The sequence below is a fragment of the Pteropus alecto genome, unplaced genomic scaffold (assembly GCF_000325575.1).
Source record: "Pteropus alecto unplaced genomic scaffold, ASM32557v1 scaffold33, whole genome shotgun sequence".
Lineage (NCBI taxonomy): Eukaryota > Metazoa > Chordata > Mammalia > Chiroptera > Pteropodidae > Pteropus > Pteropus alecto.
The window spans coordinates 5,739,052-5,752,159 of NW_006435762.1; the positions used below are offsets into that span (position 1 = coordinate 5,739,052).

At 29.1% G+C, this 13,108-nt stretch overlaps 1 protein-coding gene across 2 annotated transcripts in view; it reads left to right on the top strand.

Annotated features, from left to right (window-relative positions):
* NLGN1 (neuroligin 1) overlaps positions 1-13,108 on the top strand; it is a 957,767-nt gene that overhangs the window by 536,711 nt on the left and 407,948 nt on the right. For both annotated transcript variants that reach the window (XM_025046070.1, XM_025046069.1), the window contains 2 exons: positions 1,255-1,314; positions 7,681-7,833. In XM_025046070.1, the coding sequence (XP_024901838.1) occupies positions 1,255-1,314; positions 7,681-7,833 (213 nt within the window). The remainder of the gene's footprint in view (positions 1-1,254; positions 1,315-7,680; positions 7,834-13,108) is intronic.

Below are 13,108 nucleotides of genomic sequence, written 5' to 3' on the forward strand. Positions count from 1 at the left end.
CTTTCCCTATGAAGTGTGCTTAGAATTAATGCCTGCTTCTTTACTTTTTATATTACTGAAATCACATGACTTGCAGTCTTTTTTTCCCTTTCCTTTTCTGTGACTTTTTTATGCATGACAAATTCTCTTGCTTACTGCTATGTGGTTGGCTGTCTTTTAACTTGAGTGTCCTGTGTTTGTAATGATCGCTTTTTGCATGAAGATTATGATATGTCATACAAATTAAGTGATTGTGAAAACAAAAAGATATGTGGGGTTTCACTTGCATTTTTTGTGCTGAATATGTCAATTATGTGACGCTTAAAATTACTTTCATGTGGCCTTTGACTTCCCCTTTGTTGTGCTCCTGTATTCTAGCAAATTAGTATTGTTAAGCACAATAAAACATTTATTAAACATTCACAGTGTTTTAATACAATCGTTATCCAAAGACATGATCTCATTATAAATAACTATACTGGGCATGAAACTGCACTAGGGCATGGTTCCATTATATTCCTAAATTGATTATGAAATATAAGCCCTGACTTTGTAACTACCTTAATTGTTCAACACTGACTTTCATTGATGGTACCTTTGCTCTTCTGAGTGATGAGATTACCTGTTCATACATTTGTGCAGTTTGCAAATGTTTTAAATCTACAGCTAATATTTAATCAAAACACATGGGGAAATATTTATGTAATGACAAGTAATTTTAAAAAGTCACAGTTTTCAATAATGTAGGATATAAAAATGCATAAAACACAAGTGTTAATGCTCTTACAAAAAAATAGAGGAAAAAGAAAAAAAAAAAACCTTAAAAATGTTCATATGTCTGTTTTCCTCAATGTTATTATATTGTCCCAAATTAAAGAATGACTTTAGCTTACTTTTTTACCATTTTCACCAATTTTAATTAGAAAAGGCACTGAATAAGTTAAGGTCTTTCAGCTAATAAAACTGTTTACTTTTTTTGTATGCAGTGGGTATTTTAAAAAAATCATTTTCTTTGCTTATGACTTTAGTTTCAAACCAGAATGTATTTTTTTCATGCTGGAAATAATCACAAATCAAATCTTCAATGAGATATTTTGGGGAAAGGGATTTTTTTCTTAAACAAAATAGATAATCAACTTTGACTTAAACACTTCCCCACTCTTTTTGGAAATATCCTTGAGAATTTTAGTATTTACATTTATTTTTTCCCCTCAGTCTTGTTTATTCTTGAATTGTCTTTTTTTTTTCCCTCCATTTCTCCGTTCTCAATCCTAGGTCCCCTTACAAAGAAACAGACAGATGATTTAGGTGATAATGACGGTGCTGAAGATGAAGGTATTTTTTTCCACCAAATCTATTTGCATGACAAGGGCCTCAGTCACTTTTTCCACCCCTTTCTATTTTTTTACTTCTTGTCTTTTTTTAAAAAGTTGTTTTTAATTCCCGTTTTTGATGTGTTTTGTCTTCTTGCTTGTTGTTACATATAAATATACATTTTTAATTTTTTAAAAAATGAATGTTAAGTTTTACATTTTGATACCAACCATTAAAATGTTTTAAAAAGAGGGGCATTTTTTTTTTGTTTTCTTGAACTGACTTTTGATATGTTTCATCCCACGTTTTGACTGAAATTTGTCCATATTCTTTGAACTAATAACCTCTTCCCCTGTAGTCTCTCTGTACCCATTCTGCATGTTTTCTAATATATGTAAATATCTTACCTAACATCAAAATGTATTTAATTTTTATATTTGATATTTGCTTAAAAAGAATCCCATACACAATAATAGGAGGACAAAACTAAAAGCTGATATAAAGTGTTTCTTAAGCACATAAAGTTTATATTTTAAAAATAGTGTTTTTTGTTGATTTGCTTAAATATCACATAAATAAGTGAAATTTTATAGATAAAACATCATATCTATTGAGATAACTGTAGTGAACATTGTATGACAGCTAAAACACTCTGGACCCCAAATAGTGCATATTTTGGGTAAAATTTATAGGGTTGTTTTTTTTTAAAATAAGATTATATGAATATCTTTTAATTTCAAAGCCACATAATTCTAGATTGGCAGATAAAACTATACTAATTTTCAAAGCATTGCCAACTATAAGTACTAAAGCATTTCCTACTTTATTAATATCAAAACAGGTTTTTCTCTTTCCAACTTCCTTATGACATATAATTCTGATTTTCTTTGTAAATCTAAGTGCACACTACATTGATTTGACATTTCTCATTGCATTGTGGACTTTACCTAGTGTTAAGTGGAGTGTGTAGAAAGGCCCATTGATTCTTTCAGTTCATCTTGGTTTTAATTCCAGCTTTTTTTTTTTTAATTCTACCTTAGTTATAATTCTTACAGAGATGATTAGCGTAATCCGAGGTTTAAAAGTAATTCTCAGAATCCTAGAAATTAAATCTCATAAAGATGTTAATAATATGGTAAGAAAGGTTTTCCAAAATAAAATAATCCATAAGCAGGCCAGCAGAAGCGCTAGTTCTATTAAGTACAATTAAGAATGAATAAATCCTTACTACAATTTGAATTGTTTTTATTGAGATATGTATTAAATAAACTACTTCATAGTAGAAAAATTATAAAAGTATTGAAAGCATAAAAATTAAATTGGATGCTATTAGTTTTATAATATTTAAGAATTATTTTGTCATGAAATTTTTGACCTTTGATTAAAAATTTATTTACTATGAACCCTAACAGTGAATTAAAGATTAAACACAAATCAATCATTAATATTTAAAATAAATCATTGTAGCTGCCAAGAGTTACAATTTTGAATGCTAAATAAATAAAAATAAGCATCATCAAAATACAAATTGTGATTTTTTAAAAAAATACCGTTAGAAATTTGAAATATTCAAACACTCAGGAAATTTATTGACTTTGAGGACACAGTTTACTGTTTCCAATGCTCTAAAGAAGACTGCTTCTACTTGGGGGCTTTGGGACTTGTTAAACCTTCTTAACTCCTAGACATTTTTTAATCTAATAATACCTAAGTATAAAGGACTTCTTAGAGTGTAGCTTTGTAAACTCCAAATTTTCTCAAAGTACTCATAGGATTAGTATACCCCATTATTCTATTTTAAAAAAATATTTTTATTAATGATTTAATGTGATTTTTTCTTATAGTAAAAAAATAGCATCAAGTAAGACATTTACATGTTCACAAAAGATACCTCTGTGTGACTATAGTAGAGCTAAGCCCTGTAAATATGACTCTATTTCAAGACCTATTTTGAGCATATGTAACATTTTTAAATAGTCATTAAAAATATCTTAAATCCTATTTACATTGACAGTATTCAGGTTAAGCAATAAACCAGTCAGTCATAAAAGTTATCAAATCACTAAATATTTCTGAATGCTCAGAAGTGTAGAATGCCAAAGCAGTAGATTCATGTTTAGTCTCTTCCTCCATGGTGCTGTTTTGGATAATTGTTTAGAAGAGAAGAAAGATAAATTCAGATACCCTCCAGGATAAAAACCTCTGTAGAAAAGTCTGAGCATCTTCTATGCAATTTCTTTTACAATAATTTTCCTGACTGATCATGAAAAACCAAGGGCAATTTTCACCTTTAATTTGTTCCAAATTTTGAATCAACATTAATGGACATAAAGCGACAAATATAAATTATTTGATAAAACACTTATTTAGATAGACGGAAGTCTAGTTATCTGGTTATTTAAATGGAATTCTCCATTATTTCCTGATAACCCTATTCTATACCTGATTTCCAGGTCCTTATCTAAGCCACTGTATTCAGAGGTGACCTGAGACACAGAGGCATGCCCTTCAGTCACTTAAACTAATCCAAGCCTCTTAGTGGAGCACTAGTCTTCACTTCTAATCTCGTCTGTGTCTTTGCCATTGTTCTTTTGCCATCTTTAGGCCAAACACAATTGTGTCACTTTTCATTTGTGTTTAATAATAACCAAAAGAACCTCATATTTTATAGGCTATTTTCATAGTTCCAAAAAGACTAATCTGAAGTGATAAATGGGTAAAGCAATAAATACTTTTATCAATTCATTTGGGAATTTGAGAGATATTTAAACAATTTTTAACTGTGCTAAGAATACTTTAATATTAATATTTCAATATTCAAATGCAATTTTATATTCTACATAGAGTTTGTAGATTTTTTGTATTTTTAAAATAAAAATTATACCTTTAAGTACTGTTTAATAAACATGAATTCAGACAACCATCAACTTCAATATTATTTTGCTGATTTGAAATGATAACTGAAGTTCATAAAATGAGTAGGGAGCACAAAAATATCTTGAACTATCTCTAAATATATTGGAGGAAGATTTTATTGAGGTAATATTCCACAATTTAAAAAGAGTTAAATTCTAAAAACTCTAAAACATGGACAATTAAAAACTTCATGATTCTGTAAATAAGAAAGAAACCAGTAAATGTAGTTAAGGAGTTGTGCGACAAATAATTGTCCACTAGGAAGATTAAAAGGAATTGTGATTCAAATACTAGTTGTCAGGCATAAATAAATCCCCATTAACTGCTCTAGATCTATTGATACTTGATACTTTGGCTTAAAATTTTGATTTATCAGAAAAAAGGAAAATAGTTACCAAAATTTAAAACCAATGTGCTACTCAAATTACAAGTTTATTATTTTTTAATGTGAAAAATTACTTTCTTATCAAAAATTTAGAAGAAAAATAATCATCAGTATTTCTCTCTTAACATCCCATTCTTTTCAGGCACCTAGATGCCTAGCAAAGTTTTAAAAAATGGCAACAACATAAAATACAAACATACATTATGAACATTTGTGGTTTTACTGAACCAGAGCAAGTGTTTTCATCTCTGAGTATGTTCATTTGATTTTAGTAAAGTCAGTAGCAACTGTTCAAGCAAAGTCAGAAATCTAAAGTGAATTCCACCTTATATACAAGGAAAGATATGAGACAAGTTTTAGAGGGAACCATTGGCTGTCATAAATTATGAATTACTAAAGTACATCTAATATATTTGCAGTAAGACATAATGGCTCCCCAAAATTTTATTATTAAAATCATGGCATTAGCAGATAGTATTTAATAGTAGGCTGTCTGATTATTTTCATTTTTAAAGATTCTGATTCTTTTCAAAATTAAAGTAAATATAGATACAATTTAAACTAGTTATATTTATTATAATAATCAAAAACACCTATAGACTATGGAGAAAAGTAAAGTGTAGGATAAACCTCTGTGATGAAACACTATCAAAATAAATCTAAGATGGCCCTCTCTGATAAAATACTATCAAAGAACTCTAATTGTTCAGTAATAGAAATACAGCATTTTCCCAAATTTTATTCGCGATATAAAGGGTGTTTATACAAGAATTTTACTTACTCTGGTAATTAACAGCCTATACAGCATTAATTTCAGGGTTACTTCAAGCAAAAATAAATATTGTTCAGAACACATCATTAGAATTTTATAGAACTTTCTGGAAAAGAATTGTTAGACATATTAACTTCTTAGGCAAGACTAAAATCTTTGAGAAATTTTAAAAGACAAATTGGAAATTAGAACCAGCGCAAACTATCAGTAATCTTTTCAAGTCTAATTTAAAAAAAAAAATAGATACCACTCAAAATAGTTCCTAGAATCTATCATCATATGTTCAGTGTTTTCTAACAGTGTCCACTCCATTTTATTATTAGATATAAACTGTGGCAGGTCTTCTCAACGTGTGCCTGTATTGTTTTCCAGGTGAACAGAATGGTTCTACCAAGATTTCATTACTGTTCACAGTTGGTGCTTTGTAATTCTATGTAATTTTAATTAAAGAAGAATTCTGAAACAGCCCCCTTCTGTGCTACCTCCAAGCATACAATTAGCAGAGTACAGTGTCTGCTGTGAACAGTCAGTTAATGATTTCAGTTTAATAATTTATTATTGCTTTTTCAGTGCCAACCATAGTAGGAGAATGAGCTAAAACTATATGCAGCAAATAGGCATTTAAGGAGGATAGTTTAAAAAATTCAAAAGGATTATTTTCTCTGCGTAAACCTAACATCTCCACAAGCCCCCAAATCTTTACAAATGAGTGAATACCAATTGCTCTCCCAGGGATTTAAAGAGAAAATACATTTAGGTTTTCCTGCTAAATTAAGTCAAACTTAAAATTGTCTTTTTAAAAAGTCTCTCAGTTCTGCAGTGAGCTAGTTTCCCAACTAGAAATTCTGGACAAACCAGTTGAGCTGCAATTATTGATCCTAAAATAACTTTTCATTTAAAGAAATCACTTTATTATTACAGTAGAAATATTTAGGCACTTATATTTTTTAAAAAAATCGTTTTTTTACAGGAAATTAAAGAATCCTTTAAATACTCACCAGTTTTTTCAAAGTTTATATTATATTAGTCCATTCTGAAAGCTGAACCCTCAACCTTAAATATTTAAGTTTGATAAAAACTGTCAAAAGCAAAGGAACAAAACCATGCTTTTAAATACACTTTTATATTGGAATTTAAAAATATAATATGCTTGATGTAATTTTATTTTAATTGTAGGTAGAAGAGATGATGGACTATTATGTAATAGTAATGTTTTAAATGTGTATATATTCACAATAACATGTGCTTTGCAATTTTTAATCTACATGATAGTTAAAATCATGTTTGCCGAATTACACTTTAGAATTTTTCTATAGAAATTAGTCTATTTTAAATACCAATTAAATTATCCAATTTCCCTTATATATGATTTCAAAATTCTGGTTGAAAGCTACATAATTGGAGAGAAGTATCTTAGGAAAGTAAATACAGTTGATTAAAGTTCAGAGCTATAGAGATTACATCATCATCACTCTAAATTGTGGCACTTTACACTTGGAACTAGCTGTATCCTGTCTCATGTCTACATGACAAAATCATAGAACCAAAGTGGGGCTGAGAAGAGTATAACAGTTACAAAAAGAGTTGAAAAATATAATTTAGGCTGTTTTCTATTTCGGAAGAGTAGGAATAGGTAAAATTAGCAGGTAAATTGGACTCAACTAAGACATAATTTTAAATGACAGTCCCCTAAATACAGCAACAAAAATATAGACATATATTGCTTTACTGCTTACACATTCATCTGACAGTACTTAAGTAGTGAAATAAAATTTAAAAAATGAATAACAGTGTTATAATTACATTCACAAATAGGGGCATAAATTATTCACTGTAATTAAGATTCATTCAACAAAATACAGTAATTAAGAAATGGAAAAACAGAGTGTTTTATTTACGATAGTAGTGTTACTTTTGTCCTTAGTTTATGGTTCATAATTTCCATATGAGGTCTACAACATTTTTAAAAAGTAGTTCAAAGAATCATTATTATTTTATTATTTCTTTCGTTTCTACTGTCATGTCAGGAATTAATCAAAAAGCACTAAAATTCATACCGACTTTCAATTTGTCCAAGTATTATAATTCAGTTTATAGTTTTAAACAAAATTTTAGATAGTAAACAGTAAATATCTATTGCTCTTTTTTGCAACAGCTCTCAATATGAGTTGCTTAAGAAACACTTTAACAGAAACAGCAATTTAAAGAGCTATATAAAAATCATACACTTTTGTCCCCAAAATGGAAAATATATTCTCTGCTTCATTATGTGTTTTTTGAGGATAAGAATGACTGCCAATCATTTGTTTTTCAGATATTCGGGACAGTGGGGGTCCCAAACCAGTGATGGTGTATATCCATGGTGGCTCATATATGGAAGGTACTGGAAATTTATATGATGGGAGTGTCTTGGCAAGTTATGGCAATGTGATCGTCATCACAGTCAACTATCGACTGGGGGTACTTGGTAAGAAGTCTCTTTTTTTTCACCATTAATCCATGAAATATGTGATAGTTTTGTTTTGACTCGTTTTGTTTTGCTTTGCTTTGTTTTGCCCATTGTTCTACGCTTGTTGACTTTGTTTGAATCTAATTTTTTGATATTTTCAATACTATATACGTTCACAAATTACTAGACGAAAGACAGCTAGGGTTGATTTTAAGATTTAAAAGTAAAGGTAATAAAATTATTCACATTGTTGAGGAATGTTCTTTCTGGTTTGGCTTTATAGAACTGTAAAAGGCAACAATGGCAGGGCCTTTCTAAAGAAGAATTAGTCCCTGGACACAGTTTTCCTTCTTCTACTTTTCTTTTTTACAATGCTATAAAATTCTCTGAGGTTTGTCATGAGCTTAGAAACAAGTTTTCATTCTCTTCAAGAATATGTGTGTGGACTGGCTTTGTGAAATGATTGTTTGCCAGGGTAGTGTATGTTTGGGTTTCTTTTTAATCTGTCAGATAATAATTAGAAATATTGTGTCTAAATGTATTTTGGTGGAATTATTTGACTTGGAAAACATATATTGATTTCATAAAGTAAAAAAGAATTTAATTCAATAATGTATATACACATATAACAAAATCAAAGTGGAGATACTTAGTTTTGAAAAATATGCAGAGAAATTATTTGCAAAGTAACATTGTTTTATGAAATAATCAATTTTAAAAGACAAACTTGGTATTCTACTTATATGAATTTAATTTTTTAATAGCATCATAATTGGGGGAGTATAATTACTATATCATTGAATAAAACACCTTTATCTGTACTATTTTAGTATTTACTATGAGAGTACAATTATTTCAAAAGATTTTATTTTTTTAATCTTTGTTGATCTCAAAGTCTTATCTAGTATGGTACACTTAAATGGGTATAATTTATAATGTTATTTGGACACAAAGAGGCACTTTCCTCTTTCATTCTTTACTCTAAAATATTTTTTAAAAATGATTTGAATTATATTCTCTTTTATAATTATTGTTAATATCAAATATTTTAGTCATTTAGAGATCAGTTTTTTCCTCTTTACTGTTATTATCCTTTTAACTCCTTTTATATAATCATAATCCTATGTTTATGCTAATTCAAAATATAAAAAAAGAATAACTTTTGTCATTTAAGTTTGTATGTCTTGAGGAAGGAGATATTTTAGCAATGCAAACTTGAAATCTTTATCTTTTTCTGGTTTGCTATTTTAAATTTGTAATATGGTAGATAATATAATAGATATACTGTATGAATGTAGGTATAAAATATTTCTGTAGCTTTCTTCGAGTACACATTACTTTCTCTATATTGTCTAATCATGCTTTGCTTCAGATGTTCTTGTAATTTCACTGCACAGGGTTTAATATCTTTTCACCAGTGAATACTTTGTATATTACAAGATGTATAAAGAGATGGTCATATTAATTCTTAAATATTTTAATATTGTCATTTGTTTCTTATGGAACATTTTAATGTGAGGATCTTGAATATCTCTACTGCATTTAATTTTAATTATAGTTTTGTTTATACCTCAGTTTTTATTATTGTTCTCATATTTTCCTGAATTTCTCAAGTCGAAAATCCTGTTGCCAATTTCTTGACTGAAAATATAAAATGAAATTCCAAATTGTGGTAACAATGTCCTCAAGGGCTTGAATGTCCACTCAAGTCACACACGCACATGCACATGCACTTAAATTTTTTTGTCGTCCCTTACATTGCCTCATTATGTTATTGGTTGAACTCACATAAAGATTCTATAAAATGAACTGTTATGTTAATATAAGTTTTGCCCATTTTTTTTTATGTGTTCAGAACAGATGAGGACCTGATTGTAATCCAATCTGAATTCTATATTCATGACCATATCCTGTCTCTGAATGATTGTATTGCAGAACAACAGATTAACCAGATAAAAAAATGAAGAATTCAATCACTTGTTTGGTCTGTAAAATGGCAAGCAGTGTTGGTGTTGATGGATGATTTTCCCAGTGTCAAATATTTATTCTGGCTCTATTGCAGTCTAAGATTTAACCTTTAGCTGGTTCCTTTGTTTCTGTTAAATGCATCATACACTAATAAGCAGCACTAGGGATAAGCTGTCCTTTATAGACCTCCTCTCAACATGGTAAAGTACGAAACTCTTTTAGTGATACACTTGTAGGAGCATCCTGGAACATTTGTTCTAGAATAGAAATATTCTGGTCACTTTCTCCCTAAAATATGTTTTGGGCCTCATGAAAATCTATTTAAATGAATTAATTCATGAAAAATAAATTATTAGAACATTTGTTTCAACACATTTTGCATATGTGGTTTACCACAACCAGATCAGCAGCTCTTCTGACAGAAGTACTACAACAAAGACTGTAGATTTATGTAATTATCATTAATGATTTGCCTAACAATAACAAGGTAAGGTAAGGTTTCTTGGATATGGGATTCAAAAGTGTTGCTGTTTAGTCTGCACTTGGGAGAATGTTGGAAATCAGCTCAGAAATAAGAGTTGATCTCACATCAGAGAAAATCCTGAGCTGTGTTTTGATTTGGATGTTTCGGTGTGAAGTAAATGAATTTGAGGGTCCAGTGTACAAACTAGCTAATTATAATACTGCTGCTCTCAGATGATTGACAGAAAAATCAGGACGTCTGAAGCAGGCAATGTAATTAGTGTTGATTTGAATGCCTTCCCAGAGGAGAACTATTACAAGTTTTTTTTCTTTGTTTGTTTTAGAAATAAATAAAAATGTGATAATGTTTCAGTCATAAAATTCATATAGCTATCTACCAGCCAAGGTTCCAGTTTAAAGCACTTCACGTTTAGAAAAATATTTTGTTTATTGCAAAGAGGAAGTAGCTTAAAAACTAAAAATACCTCCAATGCTAGCTCTGGAAGCTAGGAACAGGTTGGAGTTAGTTCCTCAACCAAGACTCTTTTGTGGTTTCCTTTGGAGTGGTAAACATAGGCTGTCACTATTATTGGATGAGAAATGTTATTGGTATTGATAAGAAAAACTGCTAATAAGGTTGAGAAAAACATCAGGGGGCTACAGGGCTCTGTGTGCTAACCTCAGTTCCTCAGTTTCATTTTACAGCTCTCTGTAACCTCTTGTTCGGTCTCACACTTCTAGTGACCATTTAGACTTTCTTTGACTTTTGATTACATACATTCTCTGTCTTCAGCCAGTATTAATTCTTCGCCTTCTCTTATTTAGTACATTGTTACATAGTTCTTTAAAATATATTAAATAAATAAATGTTAATAGAGTTATGTTTTATTGTTCTAATTCATAGTTAATGAAAATTATCATATTGGAAACTTACGAAGAAATGTTTTGATTATGTTTTCTTAAAAGAAGAAAATAATATTAAATATTATGATTGTAAATAAGATAAACATGTACTTATGGACAAGAATTGTAAAAGAATATGAAATAACTTGTTCACTATTAAGATGAGATATTGTGCAATAAATGTTTTTGAAGATAGAAACAATCTAAATGATATATTTGCAAATCTCCAGAATAAAAAATATACATAACTAATTTAGTGTTAAAAATATGTTTTAACTACCTCTCTTAATTTAGATTAAATTCATGTTATTTTTAGAGAAAAAAAGGAAATTTTTATACCACTGTTGGGATCTCATTTAGGCAAACAAGATTTTTATTTGATGGAAATTTAATGTTACTTAAACCTTGATATGAATATTTTAGAAGCAATTATATGTATAATTTAATAATGCTTCAGTTTTAATCAGACAAATAAATATAACTTTGGTATGGTCAGTGATCAAACATGTAACATTTGTGTCTAGCAATATCTCCAATGAGGGATAAAAATTAAGAACAATATAGTCTTTATCTTGACAGAGTTTTCATTCTAATTAAAGGGAGAAATAAATATTGTTGAGAATAATAATGATATTCTACTTTATATTTTATAATAATTTGAGTTTATTAATTGATTTATGTGTATATAGTCACTTGGTATATAAAAATAAAAATCAGAACAACAAAAAAGGAAGCATAGAATATCAGATGAATCAATACAGATGCAGTGATTGGGATTTATATTTGAATCTGAGCAGCCTAGCAGCAAGAAGTTTGAGTAAAGTCTAGGTAATGCTCATAACTTAAAAAGAAAATCATATTAAATCCTGAAGTGAAAGAATGTTTTGTCATTCTTTTTTTTGCAATTGATTTTGTTTTTCGTTCTAAATCCTAAAACAAACAAACAAGAAAACTCCATGCCACCTCATATTTGAGAGTAATATATAATCAGATATTAAATTTTATAAGATTATAATTCAAATGTGTTCTTGGAATGTAGGAGAGGGAGTTAGTCTATACTTGAAGAGTTAAAACTGTCTCCATAGAATTGGTTTTATTTGAGCAAGACCAAGAAGAGTGGATTATCACTGGGATTAACTGAAGGAAAAAGAGGACATTCTTTCTCTTTTTATTTATTCATACTCTTTCTTCTTCAAAAAAAGTAGAGATAATTTGTGACATGAGTATGCATAAATAGGTTGCTAAAATCATATTGAATAATTACACATATATTGTAGAGAAAAGATACAAAACCTTAGGCATTTACTATCTACTGAAGTTGAACAGAAGTTTTATATCTCGCTCTCCTAGAAGCAACATAAGAAGGGTAATGAACTGCATTTTATAATTGTTATTATCAGCTAAGGGAAACATACGTATTAATCAGAAAAAAAATTATACAGTTTTTTTCTCATACTACAAGTTTTTCTATACTACTAAGTTTATTCTGTACTACAAAGAAATGTTTCATATGAGTTGTTTTTATTTGGGACCCTAAACCATATAGGAAATGTGTGATAATGTTTGTCATTAGAAGTTGTAGAAATATTCACAATATATGATTATTTATATAAAACCTCCGTAAGGGCCAAAGAAATAATAATAGAGGGCCACGATTTCTATAATGTTTCAGCAAAGAACTAACTAAATGCAATTCAGGTAAGATATTTGGTCATTTCACTTATAATAGGATAAAGCTAAAAACCAATTTAGAGCAATGAATGGTTAACTTGGTCCATAGATTTCTTCTTTCAAATATCAGTTGTATCAACTGGGTTTTAATAAGGGCTGGGCGGTAATCAATTTTATATTGAGTGCTAAAATGAGCTCCTGGAGTAGAGACATTGTTTGTCCTTTTTAAAAAGAAACTTTAGATAGATAAAGTGCAAAGTAGACTGTTTACTGTTTTTATTCTACTTAC